Source organism: Xenopus laevis, chromosome 2L (genome assembly GCF_017654675.1).
Source record: "Xenopus laevis strain J_2021 chromosome 2L, Xenopus_laevis_v10.1, whole genome shotgun sequence".
Lineage (NCBI taxonomy): Eukaryota > Metazoa > Chordata > Amphibia > Anura > Pipidae > Xenopus > Xenopus laevis.
This window is the reverse complement of record NC_054373.1, coordinates 7590060-7614149: the sequence shown is the minus strand read 5'-3', so window position 1 is coordinate 7614149 and position 24090 is coordinate 7590060. Positions and strand designations below refer to the sequence as shown.

General features: G+C 42.3%; 1 protein-coding gene across 3 annotated transcripts; it reads right to left on the bottom strand.

Annotated features, from left to right (window-relative positions):
* Positions 1-821: 821 nt before the first annotated feature.
* LOC108707834 (OX-2 membrane glycoprotein) lies at positions 822-22627 on the bottom strand. Of its 3 annotated transcripts, none has more exons than XM_041581438.1 (5): positions 14152-14244; positions 11716-12066; positions 10166-10450; positions 7855-7988; positions 822-1598 (listed from the first exon to the last, which is right to left on the bottom strand). In XM_041581438.1, exons 1-5 carry the CDS (start codon positions 14204-14206, stop codon positions 1545-1547), a joined length of 879 nt encoding a protein of 292 aa, XP_041437372.1. In that variant the 5' UTR covers positions 14207-14244; the 3' UTR covers positions 822-1544. The 3 variants fall into 3 exon arrangements, with proteins under 3 accessions (XP_041437372.1, XP_018101347.2, XP_041437371.1); XM_018245858.2 differs by lacking the exons at positions 822-1598; positions 14152-14244 and adding exons at positions 4291-4666; positions 22562-22627; XM_041581437.1 differs by lacking the exon at positions 822-1598 and adding an exon at positions 4291-4666 and having other exon boundaries at positions 14152-14243.
* Positions 22628-24090: the final 1463 nt, after the last annotated feature.

Below are 24090 nucleotides of genomic sequence, written 5' to 3'. Positions count from 1 at the left end.
TCTGGAGTAAGTGCAAGAGATCAAAAAGAAAGTCCAGACGCTTCAGTATAAAATCCGCAGCTGTGGGTTGAGCTGTCAAAATCAGGTCTGTCCCACAGAAAACAGGACAGTTGGGATGTATGAGACCCCCCCTGCTTCAGAAAAAGTAACACATTACAATTTACAGTTTAATATTAATAAAACAGTCACAAATAGAAAGTAATTGAAAAAAAAGTCTTTATTTCTGGTGAACTGTCCAAAACAATTGAAATGAAACGTGTTGAAATGTGAATAACCCCTTTTAACGTTTAGTATGATGTACAGTGGGATATTCTGAGACAATTTGCAATTGGTTTTTTTTGAGTTATTTAGTTTTTTATTCAGCAGCTCTTCAATTTGCATGTTAAGCAATCTGGTAACTATGGACCAAATTCCCCTAGCAACCATGCACTGATTTGAATAAAAGATTAGAATATAAATAGGAGAGGCTTGAATAGAAAAATGAGTAATAACAAGTACCAATAACAATAAATGTGTAGCCTTAGAGAACATTTGATTTTAGATGAAGTCAGCGATGCCCATTTGAAAGCAGCAAAGAGTCAGAAGAAAAAAGCAAATAACTATAAAACTATATATAAAAAAATTAAAATAATGAAAACCAATTGAAAAGTTGCTTGGAATTGGCCATTCTGTAACATACTAAAAGTTACCTTAAAGGTGAACCACCCCTTTAAAGGAGAAGGAAAGCTACTGAAGCAGTTTATTGCCGATAGATTAGCCACAATAGTGCAAGTATTAACACTATATTTATTCTGTAGAATGTTTTATTATACCTAAATAAACATCTCTAGAAGCTCTGTTTGTTTAAGATAGCGGCTGCCATATTAGCTTGGTGTGACATCACTCCCTGCTCTGGGTTCGATTACAGCAGGAATTTTAAAAATGGGCCAATTTAAATTTTAAGTGACTGCACCAGAATGGTCATGTGATTTATTTAATGGTGAAAGGCGTTTCCTTGAATTACATCTTTTGCAATGTCACTGGTGTAAATATAGAGGAAGCAGATCCTGCACATGCCGTCATGGAGGGGGTGGAGCCATAGGGTCTATTTCCTCTATAGCTGCAGACAGGATTGGACTGGGGGGCTTGGATCCCACCGGGGCTACTGCCCCAGGGTCCCCTGCTGCTCCATATGCAAGTGGTGCCGGGTTTGTCCATATGAGTGCAGTGTGACATCAGTGCGCACGTGCAAAATTTTCATTTCACCGCGACACCTGACAAAGAGGGGTCGCGACACGAAGAGGCGGATATGGGCCGGCGGGGCCCACAGGAGCCCGGGGCCCACCGGGTTTTTCCCCGGTGTCCCACCGGCCCAGTCCGACACTGGCTGCAGAGATCTCCACCCTCCACAACTGCCTATCTGAGAGAAAACAGGCAGGGAGTGGGGACATGCGCAATTGTGTTGCGTTGCACAATGGGCCCCTCTGAAGATTTTGAAGGGGGGAAGCCCCATAGTTGCGCCACTGCACTTAACTGTTTCCCTTCTGGTATGCAAAGAATTTCTATTACAAGAATCTCCGGGAAAGGAAGCAGAAATGAGTCCCAGGGTGACTGTGTATCTGTAACAGAGGGAATGGCCATTATTACAAAACAACACAATATCAGTCTTGCCAAAGAGACACAGAAGTCATTTCTTAGAATTTCTTAGTTTGTTGTCAGATCTCTAAAATAAAGAACACAAATTACATTCTATGGGCAAAATTGTTAGGGGTTTTACAACATTTCTATTAAAGGGGTTGTTCAACTTTAAATTAACTGTTAGTATGATGTAGGGAGGGATATTCTGAGACAATTTGCAATTGGTTTTCATTTTTTTTATTATTTGTGGTTTTTGAGTTATTTAGCTTTTTATTCAGCAGCTCTCCAGTTTGCAATTTCAGTAATCTGGTTGCTAGGGTCCAAATGACCCTAGCAACCATGCATTGATTTGGATAAAAGACTGGAATATGAATAGGAGAGTAATAAAAAGTAGCAATAACTATTGATTTGTAGCCTTAGGGCAGAGATACCTGCAAAGATTCGGGGAGATTTAGTCGCCCAGCAACAAATCGTCTCTTCTTCGGGCGACTAATCTCCCCAAAAAGCCTTCCCGCTGGCTAGAATCTAAGTCGCTGGTGGGATGGCAGTCGGAGCGCTTTGTTTTTTTGAAGTTGCCCAAAGTTTCCTCATGGTGCAACTGGGCGAGTTCGGAAAACGAATTGCTCCGAGGGCAATCCCGCCGGCGATTTCGATTCTAGCCGCCAGGAAGGCAGTTCGGGGATAGGAGGTGATTTGTTGCCTGGCAACTAAATCTCCCCAAATCTTTGCGTGTGTCTCTGCCCTTACAAAGCGTATGTTTTTTAGATGACCCCTATTTGAAAGCTGAAAAGAGTCAGAAGAAGGCAAATAATTAAAAAACTATGAAAAAATAAATAATGAAGACCAGTTGAAAAGTTGCTTAGAATTAGCCATTCTATAATATACCAAAAGTTAACAGATAAAATATCAGCTGTGATAGTCCCACATCACATTAAATCTTCTGCTCCACCAGATAATTAGTGAGTGACTGGGGATAAGGGGCCCTTTTTGGGGACTATAAACCATAGCGAGGACAAGACAGCCCCAGAGCCAGGCTCTTTTTCTGTTGCTACTAAGGAAAGTCTTCTCCACGTGGTTCCTCCTGTCTGAGACTCATGCTAGAGACTGATTGGCCATTCACTACCTGACAGACAGCAGAACACAATGTTCCATTATGGATGAATAAAGGTAAATTATCAGCAGACGACAGGGAACAACGGGATGCTAGAGACTGACCCAAAATTTATTATTACTATTGCTGGCCAGTCTGCTCTAATAAACATGATTTGGCCACCCGAGTGCTCTTGAACCCATGAATAAGATTTGATAAGCAACTAAATATTAAGTTTGTCATTCATTTATTACGAGTACCAGCTCTTTCCAATAGTTATAAAGCTAACACGTCTTTCAATCTATATAACAAACAAGGGTTACAGAACATAGGAACAGAGATTCCTGTTTGCAAGAGCTTACAATCGAAATGCATAAGGAACAACTGACATATAACATTTTTACAACAATTGAATCTGTTTGGTTTGTTGTGATAATTTGGGAATTGGGATGTAAAAGGGATTTTTTCAGACAAGTGGGTCTTGTGGGTCATTGGAAGTTTTGGTTGGGAGAGGAGAGAAGCTCAGAAGAAGCCTCAAGTTTACAATGGAATAAGGTGATGGAGGATCCACAAAGGTCAACTTTTTTAGTCAGGTTTACTCTCCCCCCCCAGGCCCGGATTTGCGGCATGCCGCCCAGCCGCATAATGGGGACGTTCACATGCCCCGTTTTTTTGCCGGCGTGCTGGGAAGGCAGGCGCTAGGACCGCGCGGCCGCCTGGTCGGACCGCGCGGCTTAGGGCGGCCGAAAAAGAAATCCGGCCCTTCGACCCCCCCCATATGGTCCTACAATAGGTTTTTATGCCAGGTCAAGCCAGTACCTATCTGAAGCCTGATATGGATCACAAAAACAATCAATTCCTTAAAGCTCAGATTAAATATATTATTTATCCTTATGGCATGGAGCTCCTGTCAATCTCCCCTCCCATCTGTGGCTCTCCCCTCCATCACTCTCCCAGCCCCTCTGTCAATCCCACCTCTCCTGAGTCGCTCTCCCACCTCTGTCCCCCATCCAGCCAGCTGTGCATTAAGGGGGTAGCGGGGTGGCCAGCCTGTCTGGCTTGGCCCCGTCCCGCTGTAACCTTCAAGGGGAACTATCCAGAATATTTCATATAAGCTTCATCATACTGAAATAAGAAACTTTCTAAATACAATCAATTAAAAATTCTGTACCATTTCTGATATAATCATGTTTATCTTCAATATCACTCTCTCAGCATCTGTTTCTCCTCATCTGTCAGATATTCATTGACAGTTAGATCCAATATACCTTATAGGGGGGCTCCTTTTGCCTAGAAGATGTATTAGAGTTCACTCTATTAAACTCACCAGACATCATGTCTCTCTACATGCAGGATTTGTGCAAATGGCAGTTATTTTGTTACATTTTGTTTGTACTGGAATCAGTTATTTGAGTGAGCTCTAATTCATCTGCTAGGAAAGAAGCCCCCCTATAAGATATATTGGATCTAACTGTCAGTGAATACCTGACACCCAACTGCTGCATGAAGAGAGAATGAAGAGAAACAGATGCTGAGAGAGGAATAGTGAAGATAAACTTGATTATTTCAGAAATGATGCAGAATATTTAATTGATTGTATGTAGAAAGTTTCTTATTTCTGTATGATGAAGGTTATATTAAATTTCCATTTTTGCGATAGTCCCCCTTTAATTATAACTAGCATATACAGTTGTTTCCTTTCATTTGGTGACACAAGAGGTTCCGCAGCAGAATAAGCTCCTCTTTCTGCCACTTCCAATGACCCCTCCTGCCACATCTGGGGGAGAAGGGGGAATAAACCTGATCCAATAGAATTGCTTTGTCTCTGTACTTATGAATCCATATTATTCTGATGTCAGTGTGGTTTGCTCATACATCTTCATCACATTTTAGATAGTCCGAAACATCCGGTGAGACTTTTGGCTTCTCCTTGTATTTTTCAGTGCATATTCTTAAGTGCTAAAAAAAGAGAAATTTACATGAGACATTGTGTATTGGACTTGCTAAGAATACCGGGATATCTAGGGGGTGCCTAGAGCTACATGATGTTCACTTCTACTGTATTTGGAATAGGGACGCACCAAATCCACTATTTTGGATTCAGTCAAACCCCCGAATCCTTCGTGAATTATTCAGCCGAATCCCAAATCTTGGATTCGGTGCATCACTAATTTGGAGGTACTTCTTGGCTTTTTTGCTGACCCAATGCCATTTTTTCATTTTATGTGATTTGATTCATTTGCTTATGTAAAGTTGAGCACAATGTTTTCGTTGTGGATTTTGTAGTTGCCCTAATCCTAAAATTGTCGATTTGGTGCATCCCTAATTAACTGCCTACCAATAGTGATGGGCGAATTTCTCCCGTTTTGCTTCGCCAAAAAATTTGCGAATTTCCCCCGAAATTCAGGAAATGACGAAAAAATTTTGAAACGTGAATTTTGACGTCGGCGTCATAATATTTTTGACACCAACGACAATTCCGACGCCCATTAAAGTCAATGAACGACTAGAATTGTCGCCAGCGTCAGAATTGCCTTCGGCGTCAAATATATTTCACCAGCGAATTTTCGCGGCAATTTAAAGAATTTATTCGCTGAAGGCGAAACACGGAAATTTGCAGCAAATTCTTGCCTGGCGAATAAATTCACCCATCACTTCCTAGCAGCAACGATGGTGTAGGAATACTATAGTATTATATATATATACATATATATATATAAACACAGACCCATTTAATGCCTTAAATGCTGAATAGCACCAGTACAGCCCCAGTCTTCCCAGTTAGTATCTGTCCGAGCTTGATTTGATAGCGAATATAAAAGGGCACAGTTCAAGGAAATGTGATTTGCATACAGAACTTTTGTACTTCCCTATATTACTATTTATATATTTACATTATAGATTGAAAAGTCCATGACTATGTCATTTTGCGTAGGGAAGTATTGTATTTTCCTGTATATCTATTTACATATTTTTTTTTACAGATTTTACTACATTTAGCGGCAGATGTATGAAGGGTCGAATATCGAGGGTTAATTAACCCTCGATATTCGACTAGGAACTAAAATCGTTCGACTTCGAATATCGAAGTCGAGCGATTTAGTGCAAATCCTGCGATCGAACGATCGAAGGATTATTCGTTCAATCGAACGATTAAATCCTTCGAATCAAACGATTCGAAGGATTTTAATACAACGATCGAAGAAATATCCTTCGATCAAAAAATCTCAGGCAAGCCTATGGGGACCTTCCCCATAGCTAACATTGACTTCGGTAGCTTTTAGCTGCCGAAGTAGGGGGTCGAAATTTTTCTTAAAGAGACAGTACTTCGACTATCGAATGGTCGAATAATCGAACGATTTTTAGTTCGAATCGTTCGATTCGAAGTCGAAGTAGTAGTCGAAGGTCGAAGTAGCCCATTTGATGGTCGAAGTAGCCCAAAAAACACTTCGAAATTCGAAGTTTTTTTAATTCGAATCCTTCACTCGAGCTTTGTAAATGTGCCCCCAAATGTATGGTTTATACCGTAGGCAATAAATAATTATACATAATTGGGAAATCCCAAGAGAAATGTACAGTAATCTGCAGATAATAAAATCTGTAATTAACTAGAACCCCAGATTTTCCAACGGTTTTTCCATTTGTCCTTTCCCTCTATAAGAAATTCCTTTTAGCTGCAGTTTCAGGTTAACAGATTATTATTGTGCCTTGCGATAATGACTGGGCATCAGGAGACTCATTTAATGAACAGTGATTTAAATAACAAATACATTTGTTATAAATAATTTATATAATAAATTTGGTTAATTGCATTTGATTAAGTGTCTGATCAAGAGGAAGTTCCTTTGCTGTGAGAATCTGAAATTGAGGAGCAACTTTCCTAGATTTGTAATAGGAGGAGGAGTATGGGAAGGCAAAAGGGACATTAACACAAAGAATACCAGTAAATATACAGAACTGGAGTAGGAATTAGAAATAGAGAAGAACAGATAAGTTAACCCATAAAACGGGGATAGAAATATTCATGAATCCCTTGTTGAGAACCATTATGGGCCTGGAAGAGATGTAAGGACCATCTTCTTTCCCATAGATTTCCTTTAAGTTGGGCATACACAGGGCGATCCACTCGTTTGGCGATGTCACATTGAAGTGGGCAATATCGGCTGATCCGATTGGATCAGAATGGAGGCCAAACAGGCAGTCGGATCGCGGGACCACATCAATGATAAGATGAGGCCACAAGCCGATATTTTCTAACCTGTCTGATCGGCATCTGCCAGTATATCCCAGTAGGGTGTAGGCTGAGTTCAGGGTTTGAAAAGGTAAATGTGTCTAGTGCAACTATGATTCACCACTTCAGTGCAGTTTTATGTTTATTGAGCCAGTTTTAGCACATAGTATTGTACTTTTCCTCATAGCTAGCCTAAGAGCAGCACTACCCATGCCACGAGTCAGAATAGTAGCAGGGTAGTTTTAATCCATACTACGTTTGTAATTCTGGGAGAAAGAGAAGCGATAGGCTTACTGGCTTACTGTACCCTGACTGATCCCGAAACCTGATTTTGTAAAATAAGTCTTTTTTTACATAAAGCTGCTTGTATAGGTAGTGTTATGCAGTTGTATAAGATACACAGGGGTAAACATTGCAGTGAACTTATATAAAAATATACATTTATATGTTGAGACACTGGAGGAAGGAGATGCTTGCCTGTGGAGCATACAATCTAAGTGTGGTTGGAAAGGGGGTGTTATACAAAGGGAATAGAGGTGAAAACAATTGTCTTGAGTAGTGATGCACCGAATCCAGGATTCGGTTCGGGATTTGGCCAAGATTTGGCCTTTTTCAGCAGGATTCAGATTCGGCCAAATCCTTGTTCCTGGCCGAACCGAATCCAAATCCTAATTTGCATATGCAAATTGTGGGGAGGGCAGGGTTTCACGTGAATTTTTGTTCCAAAACAAGGAAGCAAACCAATTTTTTCCACTTTTTCCTTTCCCTTCCCTAATTTGCATATGCAAATTAAGATTTGGTTCAGTATTCGGTCGAATCTTCCAAGATGAATTTCGGGATTCGGCCGAATCCAAAATAGTGGATTCGGTGCATCCCTAGTCTTGAGTCATTTAAAGAGGGAGCGAATTATATTTACCTTGTGAATGATGTGCTCTTTCATACACAGATGGACAATCACATAGAATATTATTATCAGGATGGGGATAGCGGCTACAATGGCAGCTATCATGAGCGATGTCATGGAGAGGGAGTTTGACGTTTCAAAAAATTCTGAAAAACACAGACATGGGGTCAATAGGAATCCTGGAGGAATAGGAAAAAAATGATGGAAGTGTAGACGAGACAATATAATTTGGATCTTCATAGCTTAAAGGGGAAGGAAACCTAGTCGGCGCAAACCCGCCACCCCCCCACCCGTTTGTTGCCCACCCTCCCTCCTCCCCCCTGGCCTACCCGTCCCGCTGGGCAAATGCCCCTAACTTGTTACTTACCCTTCTGCGCAGGTCCAGTCCAGGGAGTTCACCGACGACATCTTCTTCCACGCGATCTTCTTCCTGCTGTGAACGGCGTTTTGGCGCATGCGTAGTAGAATAATTTTGCCGGTACGTATATACTGTGCATGCGCCAAAAGTCACGCGCATGCGCAGTAGATCCTACCGGCGAAATGATCCTACTGCGCATGCGCCGTTCACAGCAGGAAGAAGATCGCGTGGAAGAAGATGTCGTCGGTGAACTCCCTGGACTGGACCTGCGCAGAAGGGTAAGTAACAAGTTAGGGGCATTTGCCCAGCGGGACGGGTAGGCCAGGGGGGAGGAGGGAGGGTGGGCAACAAACGGGTGGGGGGGTGGGGGGTTTGCGCCGACTAGGTTTCCTTCCCCTTTAAAGGACGTCAACCCAACATTTTTTTTTTGTGTAATAAATGAAAACAGAATTATAAGCAACTTTCCCATATGAATTTATTAAAAATGACCTAGTGCTTCAAAAGTTATTTGTAAAAGTAATTGCTATTGAAAGCAGCATTTGCTGAACTCCTGGTTGTTACTTTTTAAACAATGTTGCAAAAGCCGGTCTCCTCCAGCACGACAGCTCTGTTAATCGATTGCCTTATGTTACATTGTTTCAAAACAGAAACAAATTGCCATAACCGCTCTGACTCACCGCATGTATTGCTTGCGTGACGCGTTTCGGGCACAGGCACCCTTAATCATAAGCCCCTTATTATTAAAGGCACCTGCGCCGAAACACGTCACGCAAGCAATATGTGCAACGTGTTTGTCTTTCTTTCATTGGACGAATACATTTTTGACCTTTTAAAAAATTTGTGCGGAACCGCTTGTTCCTGCTTTCCACATTGTTTCAAAAGCCAGAGCCACCCAGGAAGAGAATAGACAAAGCTGCTTTTCACAGCAATACATGCGTATAAATGACTTAGAACCCATAGAAATGTGTAAGGAATGCATATTGCAAAGTTGCTTAGAATTATGTTTTCTTTTAGTAGGCAAAAAATATTTTTTGGGTGGGTCTACTAGAAATCCCTTAGTTTAAACATTAAAGGAGAAGGAAACCCAGTGGGCGTAAAAACCCTCCCCCCTCAACTGTGTTGCTTCCCCTCCCTCCTCCCCCCTGGCCTACCCGTCCCGCTGGGCAAATGCCCCCAACTTGTTACTTACCCTTCTGCGCAGGTCCAGTCTACGTAGTTCACCGACGCCATCTTCTTCCAAGCGATCTTCTTCCTGCTTTGAACGGCGCATGCGCAGTAGGATCATTTCGCCGGTACGGATCTACTGCGCATGCGCCAAAAGTCACAAAGTGAAATCGGAAAACTTCGTGACTTTTGCCGCATTTTTGCTCCTACTGCGCATTCGCCAAAACGCCGGTCAAAGCAGGAAGAAGATCACGTGGAAGAAGATGGCGCCTGTGAACTCCGTGGACTGGACCTGCGCAGAAGGGTAAGTAACAAGTTAGGGGCATTTGCCCAGTGGGACAGGTAGGCCAGGGGGGAGGAGGGAGGGGAAGCAACACAGGGGAGGGGGGAGGGTTTTTGCGCCCCCTGGGTTTCCTTCTCCTTTAAATAAACCCAATAGGCTGGTTTTGCTTCCAATAAGGATTAATTATATAATAGTTGGAATCAAGTACAAGCTACAGTTTTTTAAATAATTTTTAAAACCTGGATTATTTGGATTATTGGATATGGGAGGCCTCCATTATTTGTGTTTCTGGATAATGGCTTAATTATATATATATATATATATATATATATATATATATATATATATATATATATATATATATATATATATATATATATATATATATATATATATATATATATTTATATATATATATATATATATATAAATAAATACATACTTTTCCCTTTAATTATTTCAAAAGTATGGCCTTTTACATGTTGGTGACAGGGTTTTTAGTCTGAACCGTCACTTACGTGAATCCTCTATAGCCTTGGAGAGGACAATGTCGCTGCTGAGAGAGGGGTGATGTACAACACAGGTCACATGGATTCTTCCCAAGGTTCTGTGGGTGAAGTTGCTAATGACTGTGACTGTCTGGTCAGGGTGATTGATACTGTAGTTCTGAGGGTTCTGTTCCAGGGTCCTTGTTACGTTCCATGTGATTTTGGGGGCAGGTTTCCCAGTTGCTGAGCAGCTGATAACATGGTCATTGTTTGAATCCAGATTTATTTCCATCTTAGGATCTGAGATGCTCGCTTCTAGGGGAGACAATTAAAGCAAATTATAGGTCAGAAATAAACTGTCCAATCAGAAGCTCTGGAGCTACATATGGCCTTGCATAGGATCTGTCATGGCTCAGCTCTTACTAGTTATATTATACAGCCACCATGTCTTCATACATATAAAGGGGAGGAGGGGAACATATATTTTATCCTCTGGTCCCCCAGTTTATAATAACAACTATAATTTAAGCCTTTAGGTAAACTTTTAGTATATTATAGAATTGCCAATTCTAAGCAACTTTTCAACTGGTCTTCATTGTTTCTTTTTTTTTTATATATATAGATAGTTTTTGAATTATTTGCCTTCTTCTTTTGATGCTTTCCAGCTTTCAAATGGGGGTCACTGACCCCATCTAAAAAACAAATGCTCTGTAAAGCTGGCCATACATGAAGAGATCCGCTCGTCTGGCATCTCCAAACAAGCGGATCTTTCACCGATATGCCCACTAACGGCAGGGCTATATCGGGGTAATCCGAACATTCGGCCCTTTTGTAACATTTGTTAAAAAAGACTGGGCTTCCTTGTTCCTCTCTATTTCATGAATTCCAGGCAATCATTCACTTGTTTTAGATCTTTGCCTGATTGCTTTGTGTGTGTTTATACTGTAAACCCTTTCCTCATTCATTCTTCTACTTGTTATTAAAATACGGGATGGGGAAACGTCAGGCTTCAGACAGCAGATCTGGTTCCACCACAAGCAATGATTTTAAAAAGTCACCTGCACCATAATGATAATAATGGCAACCACTACAAACATCCCTCAGAAAACACCATGAAAATGCACCGTCGGTTCCTATTTATCCGACAACAATAAACATTGTTAGAGCAAATATTTCTTTAGCTTTAAAGTTTCAGGGGAATAACATCAGTCCGGTGTTTCTCTTTCATTCTTCTGTGTATTTATAACAAAATAATAATTCTGCTTCTTTAATCTAACAATGAATGAACAATGGAAGAGTTGGAGTTGAACCAGGGGAAATAATAAACTCTGGGGCCAAAAGCTTCTGACACCCAAGGCAACCTTCACCACTTTAGTTGTGATGACATTCAGCCGCTTTTCTTTTTTATTCAGACCCCCCCCAGATGAAATTGTGGGATAACCCATGGCTCACATATCACATTTAAAATTGTGTAGGACGTCTAAACACCTTCCATTCAGGCCAAAGGTCTCAGGCCGTTGTTATGGATCACTGTTGCGACTTCAATTTAGAAGCGTTCTCAGTTACCTCTAACCAATCACCTGTGATGTCCAAGCAGACGCTGCCCATAGAGGCCCCCAGCGGGTAGATATTGAATATACACTGGAAACAGCCCTGGTCTCCTGGGGTCACTGAGCCAATGGTAATGGCGGAACAATTTTGTATTTCTTCTGCGAATCGAACTTTCCTGTTGGAATAAGGACCCAGGAACCTCTGCCCATGACTCCGGCTGGAGGTGGCGATGGTCCCAGCAAACTCTCCCGACTGTTTGCGCCAGGTCACCTGCAGGATGTCTTGTGTATTGCAGTCTGAGTTCAGTTTACACCGCATGGTTACACTGCCCCCTACTGGCACAGTACCCTTATCCGCAGAGCACTGGACTTGGCTGGAACCTGCAAATAGAAAACAATAATATTAGTGCAAATAAAATCCTTCTGCAGAGACTTCCCCATCCGTATACAGAAATAAAATTCCCAGCACCCTCTTTGGGATAACAGACTCTGTCTCTTAAAGCCCATAGGGTTCATTTATAAAGACAGAAGTGCAAGAACATGCCCCTTACTGCAGATACAGAGAGTGCTTCTGTCGGGGGTCTGGCTGCACTCCTATAAAAATTCAGCACCAGGAAAATGCAGATGTTCATAAACAAGGTTGGACTGGCCCACTGGGTCACCAGGGAAAATCCAAGTGAGTCCCAGTTCTATTGGTCTCTGCCAGTTCAGTTTAGAAATACAAATTTAATTTAAAAAAATTAATAAAAGTTAATAATCCAAAAATGTAATGTATAAAGGCTGGAGTGACTGGATGTGTAACATAATAGCCAGAACACTACTTCCTGCTTTTCCGCTCTCTAACTCTGAGTTAGTCAGTGACTATAAGGGGGGCCACATGTGACATAACTGCTATGTCCCATGTGGCCCCCCTTATAGTCACTGACTAACTCTAACTAACTAACTAACTATTTACCCAGTTTTTATTTTTATACTGAACTGTTCCTTTAAGCAAGTGGAATGCCCACTGCAAGCAAACCAGAACCTTTTTCTCAGTTCTTAGATGAAACACCTAAAGGTATTCAATTTTGGGCAACATGGTCTCCAGGACACTAGGCTACTAGGCTATAGGTAGCCTCATATTTCCTAACAGTTAAGGCCCCCATACACGGGCTGATAAAACCACCGGAATCGGATGCATTATGATCCAATCATACCAATTTTGGGCTGCTGCCACCTAAGCCAGCACCTGAGCGGATCTCAACATCTATGGCCACCTTAACATTAAAAAAAATGGGGCAAATTAGGCTATGCCCCCAAACCCAACCTATTTAACCAGACCCTCACATTTTTCAGTAAGCCCCACCCTTCTGACCTGTCCTGTTTAAATCTGCAAGGAAAGTGACTATGTGACCCCAGTGCAACATCACAGCTCCCCAGCCAGAAAATCTACTGAGGGGCCCCGCTCAAACAGTCCTCTTCCCCTGGGCCCCTCTCAACCCGCACCTCCTGGGCCGGCACTGCAACACTATTTTAAAGGTAAAAGATGGGTGAGGGACTATGATGCAGCAGATCTGTATATGAAGTTACACCAGTGCCCCAGAGTATATATTGATAGAAATAAAAAATATTTATTCAACAACTATACCAGCGCATTTTCCTCCCTGGGTATAAAGACATATTTGTTCTTAGGGTAGAACTACATGGGCGATTTCCATGCGTTTTCGATGTTTCGTACGTGCTGCTCCAAAACGCAGGCTTGGATGTGACGGAGAATAAGGTAAGAAATACAAAAGTCGGATGGTGTCGCAGCGTTCATCCAACACAACGCAATCTGACATTGCTGTCGCTTACCTTATTTTCTGTTGCATCCGACTTGCCTGCGTTTTGGCACATCGCGTCAGATCCACCGTAAACGTGTGGAAATTGCCCATGTAGTTCTACCCTTAAAGGGGTTGTTCAACTTCAAACAACACATTGTGTTCAGATAGATCGCCAGGAATAACGACTTTTTCCAATTACTTTCTATTTTCTATGTTTCACTGTTTTTCTAATATTGAAGTGTAATGTGTCATTTTTCACCCCCTGAAGCAGCTCGGGGGGGGGTCGCCGACCCTATAAACTGTTCTAAATGGATACATTTAGTTGATACATTTCCTATCTTTATCCCTGCTGAGCAGAATCCCTGGGTTTCATTACAGGCAGCTTGATACAATAGTTGCTGATACTCCAGAGATGCTGCTGAGAAATGTAACAACTAAATATTGTAAAATTGTAGCAGAGTCTGCACCTGAATTACTGAGCTGCCAGACTCAAACACCAGAGACACCAACATTCAACAGTAAAAAATAAATAATGGAAAGTAATTAGAATAAGTATTTATTTCTGGGGAACAATCTAAAAAGTAAGAAAGTATACTGGAAAGTTGCTCAGAATGTGGGCTCATCTCCCCTTTACTATATAACCTGCACCCTTCCCAGTACGTACCTGACACCCAGCAAGGGAGGCAGCAGAACAGGCAGAGAACCATCCCACGCTCCATCCTCACACTCAATGGTTTACTTGTTCTGCTAGCATCCAAGCTATGAGGAAGTGTCCCTTTACTTACAGCAATGTTTAAATATTTCCCTCCCAACTATAGGTGGTAATTGCTGGGATCCCTGACATTTAGGGGCATATTTTAGGTTAAAGGGGACCCGTCACCCAAAAAAATGATTCAAAATCCTATTTTATCACATTAGTCAAGCAAAATGAACTTTAATTACACTATATAAATAATTTGAATCTTGTTTCCTTCAGTCTGGGAATTTATAATTATAACAAGCAGGCAGGAGCCATTTAGTGGACACTGTTATTAAGACAAGCCTTGCATCAGCTCAGAATCTTGTTTGTGCACCAGAATGGGGGACCTGATGATTTGGGGTGAATGCTTATTTGTGCCTAGGGTTGGCACCTTTTCTGGAAAAAAAATACCGGCTTTCCTATATATCTATCTTTTTTTCTCTATTAATTACATTGAAATCAACCATCGTTTTTACCGGCCAGGTGGCAACCCTATTTGTGCCCAAGTTATGGCTGACTAGTAGATATATATATATATAGATGAGCCGGTCAATGGTTGTGGCATTACTAGAGAACACAAATAATCAGAAATAACCAGTTATGTGAAAACGTTATATAGTATATAATATACAATACACTATGACACAGCAAAATGCTCAGTGTCCTAAAATAGTCACAACACACACGCATCTCTCTCACAGCTGCACATAATAACAAACAATAACATACAATGGGGCAGATTCAGTTCAGTGAAAAAAGTTACCTAGCAACCAGCTGTTTGGTGAGCTCAGTGCAGCAGGAAGTGACACAGCAGCTAGTGAGTGGCTGGCAGGAAGCCAGAGATGCAGATTCTGGCAGAAGAGAAAAGCTTGGCAGAGAGAAACCACATGGTGGACAGAGAGAGCAGGTCCGGATTTGTGGAAAGGCCATGAAGGCGCGGGCAGCAGGATTTTAGCGGGGCGGCATGCTGTCCAACCACATCCACATTGATTCAAGAACACTGGGGATGTGCTAGAGATACAATCATTTTTTAAATTCCTATGCGCCAATCCCCATTGCTCTGTTCCTGATGATGAAAATTTGCATAAATAAAGGGGAGGGGACAGGGGTGACGAACGGCAGTGGGCCTAGGGGCGCCCGCGATGTAAATCCGGCCCTGAGAGAGAGAGACCAGAGAGGCTGCAACAAAAGCAGACATTTGGATCAGGCTGGTACAGAGAAGCCACATACTGTGCCTGGAGAGACTCTGGGGCAAATTCACTAAGCCGCGAAGCGCCGAACGCTAGCGTTAATTCGCTAGCGTTTGGCATTTTCGCTACTGCGCAAATTCACTAGTGTCGCTAGTGTTACTTCGCAACCTTACGCCAGGCGAATCTTCGCTAGCGACGAAACAACGCAAATTCACTAACTTGCGCAGTGTACTGAACGCTACCTTTTACGCTAGACTTCCTTCGCCACCTCAGACCTGGCGAAGCGCAATAGAGTAGATAGGGATTGTTTAAAAAAAAGTCTATTTTTTTTCTAAGTCCCAAAAAAACGCTGGCGTGTTTTCTACATGATGGCTGATAGGCTGAAAAAGATCGAAAATTTTTTGGGGCTCCCCTTCCTCCCCCCTACATTTCCTGACTCATGGCAACTTACCTAGACAGTGGGCACATGTGTAGGGCAAAATAAAATTTTTATTTGCTGATTTGAAGGTTTTCTAGGCATTTGTAGTGCAGATACGTGTTCCTCCATTGAAATTTGAATTTCGCGCCGTATGCAAATTAGCCTTCGCTAGCGTAACTTTGCTTTATATAGTGAATCAACGCTAGCGCAACTTCGCAACCTTACGCTACCCCTGTGCGCAACTTCGGATTTTAGTGAATTTGCGGAGCGCTGGCGAAACTACGCCTGGCGAAGTGCGGCGAAGTGCGGCGAAGTTGCGCCTGGCGCAACTTCGCATCTTAGTGAATTTGCCCCAGTGAGTGTGAAAGGAATTCAGACTGGAGGAACAACCAGCAGGAGATTCCTATCTCATACCTCCCAACACCCTAATTAGGATAAGTAGAAACTGGGCTGACCGGCACTCAAATGGATCCACAGGACCAGAGAGGATTAGTTAAAAAATATTTTTATTTATATAAAGTTAAAAAGTGTGCATCATTTCCATTCGCCCTATGTGTTTCGCACCCACTTAGAGCACATAGTCATGGGCTCTGATTTCATTCGCAACCGGCGTCATTCGCATGTGCAAACAGTGCCATTTTGCGCCCATGCACAGATAGCGCTGCGAGGACCTGAAAACATTTTTTATCGGGAGAGGGGGTCTGGTCCAGTGGGGGCCCATGAGGGTTGGGGCCCACGGGCTTTTTCCCGGTGTCCGGCCGGGCCAGTCCGACCCTGGAGCCCATGACTAAGTGCCCTAAGTGGGTGCGAAACACGTAGGGCGATGGAGATGAAACATTTTTTAACTTTGTATAAATAAAAATATTTTTTAACTAATCTTCTCTGGTCCTGTGGATCTGTTTGAGTGCCGGCCGGCCCTGTTCCTACTTATCCTTTGCTGTACTGCTCCCTAAAGCTGGGGTTGTGGGGCTGGAGCCCCAGGACCACATTCACTATTTGGTGAGTCATTTATAAATTATTCTGGAGCACCATGTCTCTCTTAACTTTTACACACACTAATTACCATGTTCATTTTACAAAATTTGGCAGGTTATGAAAGTTTGAACATATTTCTGTGTTTTTTGTTCAGTTATTACAGTTTTGCTAATGAAGGTGAATTGCCCTTTAAACTGTGAGTCTTTTTCCCAAGGGACCTGTTATCTTATATTGTTACAATTACTTATTTGCTTATCTAGATACATTTGAATTGTTACACAAGTATATTCTGTTGTGGCTGTTCTGGGCTCTCAGCCAAAAGCCAATTAAGTTAGAAACTTAGTTTCTTTTTCTGGCTGTTCAGTGCAGAGAAAACGGGACTTTCCAGTACAAATGAGGGACTGCGGGTTAAACTATCAAAAGAGGGACTGTCCCTCTAAAAACGGGACAGTTGGGAGGTATGCTATCTGAGCATCCAAAGGGGCTGGTATTCGCACTGTATGTCTGAATGTGCTGGACTCGCCTGAAGAGAACTCTGTAAAGATATCTACGGATTTGTATTACTTGGACTGTGAGGAGCCATCCATTACTTCAAAGGACTTAACCAGTTATTTAGTTAGACAGATTGCTCAAGATAGTTAGTTAGTGAGGCCCTATTACCACCAGTTAGGAATGCTGCCTGTATTAGGTGCCCATTTATTTTATATAAACCGTTATTCAGTTTAACCAATACCGTGTGAGCGTTATTACTGTATTCCTAGTGGGGCCACCCGTAGGTGCATTCTCGGATCCCACTAGGTGGAGGCACTGCGCTAGTAAGTACCAGGTACCCAGTCTCTCCCAATACCACTACGGAGTGGCTCAGGTTTGTCCCGTGTCATCAGGTAAGTGCCAAATGTGGAGTGTAACACCGACAAAGGGGTGTCGAAAGGGTTACATACACAGTGATGTCACAGATAATTACAATGTATATTGGGTATGCACACAAGAAATTATGCAAACAAAAGGAGGTATGAAAAAAATGTTTCTTTATATATAGCAGTATAAGCAGATATATACATACCACCAGTATTATGTTTCTAGGCAAAAAAAGGAGACCACCACAAGAGACGGATACACTTGCCAACGTTTTGGCACTACAGCCTTTGTCAAGGGGAATTCCTTTGCGTTAACTGTGGGTGTACCCCTGGGTTATTTGCACCTCATATATATTTACTGTTGGAGAGAATCTATTGAAAAAATCTTTTTTGTTGCTGTGTTTGGAGTGCCCTCTATTGATTTGTATGTGACAGATAATTCACAGATAAATATCCACACGTTCATCTGTATAAACAACTTCACATCACATACACCAAGGGGCCAGTTTAATCAAAAACCGAATGCTTCAAATAATTGTAAAGGAGACATTTTATATAACCTTCATATTCAGATATATTACACATCGTTCCTCAAAGCCTGTAATGATGCAGAAAGAAAAACATTTTGAAAGCAATTTACCTCCTAAAACTGTCATTATATCAGAGCTGCAGAGAGATCTTTACAGGTCGGAAGCTTGGCTGACTGACAGGCTGAAGTTGGGATCTGCAACCTTGGCTCTCCAGCTGTTAAGGAACTACAAGTCCCACAATGCAATTAAGGAGTCTAATGAAGGAGTCTAAAGGCAAATGCATTGTGGGACTTGTAGTTCCTTAACAGCTGGAGAGCCAAGGTTGCAGATCCCTGCGGGGCGGCGCTGAACTGTGGAGCTGTAGCAGCCAAATTCCTCCCCTCCCACCCTCTGTCCTGTGTGTTTTCAGCCTGCACATAATTGTCTTATGCTGCTGCCTGATCATTCACTTATAACTATATAACTTAAGTGTTCAGCATAAAGCAATACATGTGGCGGTTATACAAACTGTAATAGTAATATTTTTTTAATTTAAAGTACAACAGTACAGCTCCTGGGTTCCACAGCAAATAGGCATCACAAATGTACGTGCCCAACTGGACATAATCGATATCCATAATATAGTGTTATACACTGTGCAACTCCCTGCCTCTATTATATTATAAAAGTTATACAAATAGTGTACATTAGTATTTACTGTTATCAAATTCCAGAACAGCAGCTGTAGGTTTGTTTTCCTGCATATTGATATGTGATCAGGTGCAGGGAGTTGCAACAGAATAAATGCAGCAGTTCTGGAACGATTTATGATCAGGTGCAGGGAGTTGCAATGGAACACATATAGCTGTTCTAGAATAATTTACGATCAGATGCAGGGAGTTGCAAGGGAATAAATGCAGCTGATGTTCTGGAATGGTATAACATATAATAAAAGATGCAGGGAGTTACAAAGGAAAACCGAAAAGATGTTGATTGCTTTTTGTATACAACATAATGCTGTGTAGAAAATGACTAAGATATTTACACTGACTCCTGATACACATTGCCCCTAGAAAAGAATGAAATACCTTTAATAGCAGATTATGTTTTATTTATACAACAGTTTGCTTTTCTTTTTTTCCCCAGTCATATTAGGGCAAGTAAGAGGAACCAGCAGTGAAGGGAGGAGGAGGAGGAAGGACAATGAACAGGGCAGTGAGGGGGTTAAATGAACAGAGCAGCGAGGGAAAGAAACAAACACTGCAGGGAGGGTTAAATGGAAAAGGCAGAGAGGGAGAGAAATGAATAATGCAGGGAGGGAAGGGGGAAAGGAACAGTACAGAGAGGGAGAGAAAGGAGCAGTTCAGTGAAGGGAAAAAAAGCAGTATACAGAACACATTTTAGGACATCCTGCGGCTAAATACCGATCCTTCCTGTGATGCAGCCTTGGACTGACAATCTTTCAGTTCGGGCAATTTCCCGATGGGCAGCTCCATTTACCTGTGAAATGGGCCGCTTCTGATTTGCGGCATCTGGGCAGGGTAGAGAGACTTGCAGCATACACGCTGTGCTTCTCCTTCACACACACCAAGCAGCTGCGTGTTCCTCCTCCCTCCTCCTAAGATCAGTCAGGGAAAGGCAAAGTTCCTCTGATTTGCCAGCACACGGGGTGGGTCCTGTGCTGATTCACCAAGCTCCTAGGAGAGGTAGGGGGGAGGTAGGGGTGTCTGTGTGTCTCTCTGTGTGTGTGTTTGTGTGTCTCTGTGTGTTTGTGTGTCTCTGTGTGTGTGTTTGTGTCTCTGTGTGTGTGTCTCTGTGTTTGTGTCTGTGTTCGTGTGTCTGTGTTTCTGTCTCTGTCTGTGTGTCTCTGTGTGTGTCTCTCTGTGTTTGTGTGTCTTTTTGTGTGTGTGTCTCTCTGTGTTTGTGTCTCTGTGTGTGTCTCTCTGTGTTTGTGTCTCTGTGTGTGTCTCTCTGTGTTTGTGTGTCTTTTTGTGTGTTTGTGTCTGTGTGTGTGTGTGTGTGTGTCTCTCTATGTTTGTGTCTCTGTGTGTGTCTCTGTCTGTGTTTGTGTGTCTCTTTGTGTGTGTGGGTTTGTGTCTCTGTGTGTGTCTCTCTGTGTTTGTGTGTCTTTTTGTGTGTTTGTGTCTCTGTGTGTGTCTGTGTGTCTCTCTGTGTTTGTGTCTACACATGGCTACACAGCAGCTTGTTTATATAAACTATAGTAGTACTTATCTGTTATCTACTGTGTATCCTGTGCTTGAATGGCTGCCCCCATGGCTACACAGCAGCTTGTTTATATAAACTATAGTAGTACTTATCTGTTATCTAGTGTGTATCCTGTGCTTGAATGGCTGCCCCCATGGCTACACAGCAGCTTGTTTATATAAACTATAGTAGTACTTATCTGTTATCTAGTGTGTATCCTGTGCTTGAATGGCTGCCCCCATGGCTACACAGCAGCTTGTTTATATAAACTATAGTAGTACTTATCTGTTATCTACTGTGTATCCTGTGCTTGAATGGCTGCCCCCATGGCTACACAGCAGCTTGTTTATATAAACTATAGTAGTACTTATCTGTTATCTACTGTGTATCCTGTGCTTGAATGGCTGCCCCCATGGCTACACAGCAGCTTGTTTATATAAACTATAGTAGTACTTATCTGTTATCTAGTGTGTATCCTGTGCTTGAATGGCTGCCCCCATGGCTACACAGCAGCTTGTTTATATAAACTATAGTAGTACTTATCTGTTATCTACTGTGTATCCTGTGCTTGAATGGCTGCCCCCATGGCTACACAGCAGCTTGTTTATATAAACTATAGTAGTACTTATCTGTTATCTACTGTGTATCCTGTGCTTGAATGGCTGCCCCCATGGCTACACAGCAGCTTGTTTATATAAACTATAGTAGTACTTATCTGTTATCTACTGTGTATCCTGTGCTTGAATGACTGCCCCCATGGCTACACAGCAGCTTGTTTATATAAACTATAGTAGTACTTATCTGTTATCTACTGTGTATCCTGTGCTTGAATGGCTGCCCCATGGCTACACAGCAGCTTGTTTATATAAACTATAGTAGTACTTATCTGTTATCTACTGTGTATCCTGTGCTTGAATGGCTGCCCCCAAGACTACACAGCAGCTTGTTTATATAAACTATAGTAGTACTTATCTGTTATCTACTGTGTATCCTGTGCTTGAATGGCTGCCCCCATGGCTACACAGCAGCTTGTTTATATAAACTATAGTAGTACTTATCTGTTATCTACTGTGTATCCTGTGCTTGAATGGCTGCCCCCATGGCTACACAGCAGCTTGTTTATATAAACTATAGTAGTCATTTTAAAACCAACACACCATTTTTACCAGCGCAGGGCAACCGTACATTATACTGTCTTTCCTATAAAGCTCTTTTTTTTTATTAGACGTTACTTTTCCTTTAAAGAGATGCAAATTGATTTTTACATTCCAGTAAATTGGAGGCTATACGGGCACATGGAGACACTGCCCACTGACTCACAATAATGATTTCAAAAGCAGTTACACTTACAAATATCATTACAACCATTCAAAATGTAAATTAATATAATCTAAAGGCTAAGAACAAAGTGGCATTAGCAATTTTGCCCTGAGACCCCCCATATTCACTTTGAGTTCTGTTTCCATTGGAGCCAGGGCCGGATTTACATAGGGGGCACCCCTAGGCCCTCTGCCGTCTGGCGCCCCAGTCTCTTCCTCTTTATTTGTGCAAATTTTCATTATCTGGACTGGAGCAATGGGGATTTAAAAAAAATATTGTATCTCCAGCGCATCCCCAGTGTTTTTGATCAATGTGGGTGTGGTTGGGTAGCATGCCGCCCCCCCTAAAATCCTGCCACCCTAGGCCCGGGCCGTAGTGGCCTTTCCACAAATCCAGCCCTGATTGGAGCTGTCAGTATTACCTGCCCCTGCACTCTGCCTGCTGTGTACCCCCAACACTTATCTGCACAGCCCCCCGCTCTCTGCTCCTTCACTAAATAAAGGCTCGTACAATTTGCAGTTGCCGTTTTTCTCTAGTAAGTTCATTTTGGAGAGAAATGTGCTTTTATTAACCAGATACATTCCAGCTGCTCAACCCCTGCCCTCGGGCTTTGCTGTTGCTCCTCATTCACTGGAGTCTTTATTGAATGTTGAGACATAATAAAGATCATCCTCAAAGGAGAAATATAATGAAAACTAAAACGTAATATGCGCATAGAAACAAAAACATTTCTAAATATCAGTTAAGAATTCTGTACTGTTTCTGAAATAATCCAGCCACTAATTACTCCTGACAGGTCTGGAATGAATTTCCCCACCCTACATATAGTCAGGATTCTCCCATATCCTTCCCAGCACTTACCAGACACCCAGCAAGGGAGGCAGCAGAGCAGCAGCAGCAGAAGTTCCATCTCAATGTGAGAATAAGAAAGAGTGTGACACAGCAGTATTATAACAGTCACATGACGTAAATCTCTCCACCCTGCACATGTCAACCAATGACACTGCAGGAATTTTATCAAGAGGCAGGACTGGCCAGCCAGGCGCCCTAGGCAACCCAGCCGGCCAGCTCACTCCCACTTCAGCCGTCACGCACTGGTGACATCAGACACTAACGCGCATGCATGGCAACGTTGCAGGCTAATGCGCATATACAGCGATGCCGCTTGCATATGCGCAACTTAAGTCTGGTGAGCAGGTGAGTTTGGTCTAGGGGTAGGTAGAAGAGATAGCGCCCTAGTAGAGCCCTAGTTGCGCCTTAGGCAGCTGCCTCTTCTGCCTACCCCTAGTTCCGGTCCTGATTCAACCTATTCATTTTGGAATATGAAATTATTCCAACAAAGCAATTAAAGGAAATCTATACCCCCCAAACAATGTAGGTCTCTATAAAAAGATATGGCATAAAACAGCTCATATGTACATAAACCATTTTTATAATAATATACTTTTTTAGTAGTATGTGCCATTGGGTAATCCTAAATAGAAAGCTGCCGTTTTAAAAAATAAGGGGCGCCCCCTGGGATCGTACGATTCACTGTGCACACAAACAAACCACATGTAAGGTCACATGAGCCAATTAACAGACAGAGTTCTGCCTTTTGCTTCCTCACTTCTTCCTGTTACACTTAGGGGCAGATTTATCAACGGTCGAGGTGAATTTTCGAATTCAAAAAATTCGTATTTCGAGCTATTTTTTGTGTACTTCGACTAGGAAATAGTCCAAATTTGATTCGAATTTGAAAAAAATGTCAAAAACTGCATATTGAAATTTATCATGTACTGTCTCTTTAAAAATGTGCTATTACTTCGATTCGTACAATTCGAATTCGGCCAAATACGGTCCTCTTCGATCGAAAATGGAACTATTTGGACAAATAAAACTTCAACAAAATTGGGTTGGTCTTTTTTGAATTCGATTTTCAAAGTTTTTCCAATTCGAAATTCGACCCTTGATAAATATGCCCCTTAGAGCTGCAGTATTTCTGGTCAGGTGATCTCTGAGGCAGATCGCGTTTCGCTCGCCAATCTGCTAGCCTTTGACAAAGCTCGCAGATTGGCAAGCGAAACGTGCGTCAGTCGCTTCTAATAATTTTTTTAAAACTGTTAGGCAGGGATGGGGAATTGGCAGAGACTGGTGAATGGGCGGAATGGTGGAAGGGTGGCTTGGGGTGCTACGTTACACCGATATGGGCTTAACGCATTCCGCTAGTCAGATACCTGTGCTCAGTTCTTTGGGCCAACTGTAAAGGAAGGGTGGTACGGGAGGAAACGGGTAGCGCACTCGATACTGGAAGGTTTGCTCCTCCGCTGATCACGCCGACACTCTCCTACAATTACAATATAGGGAATGGTTGTGAAGGACGATGTGGGAGGGGGTAGAAGACTGGGCTC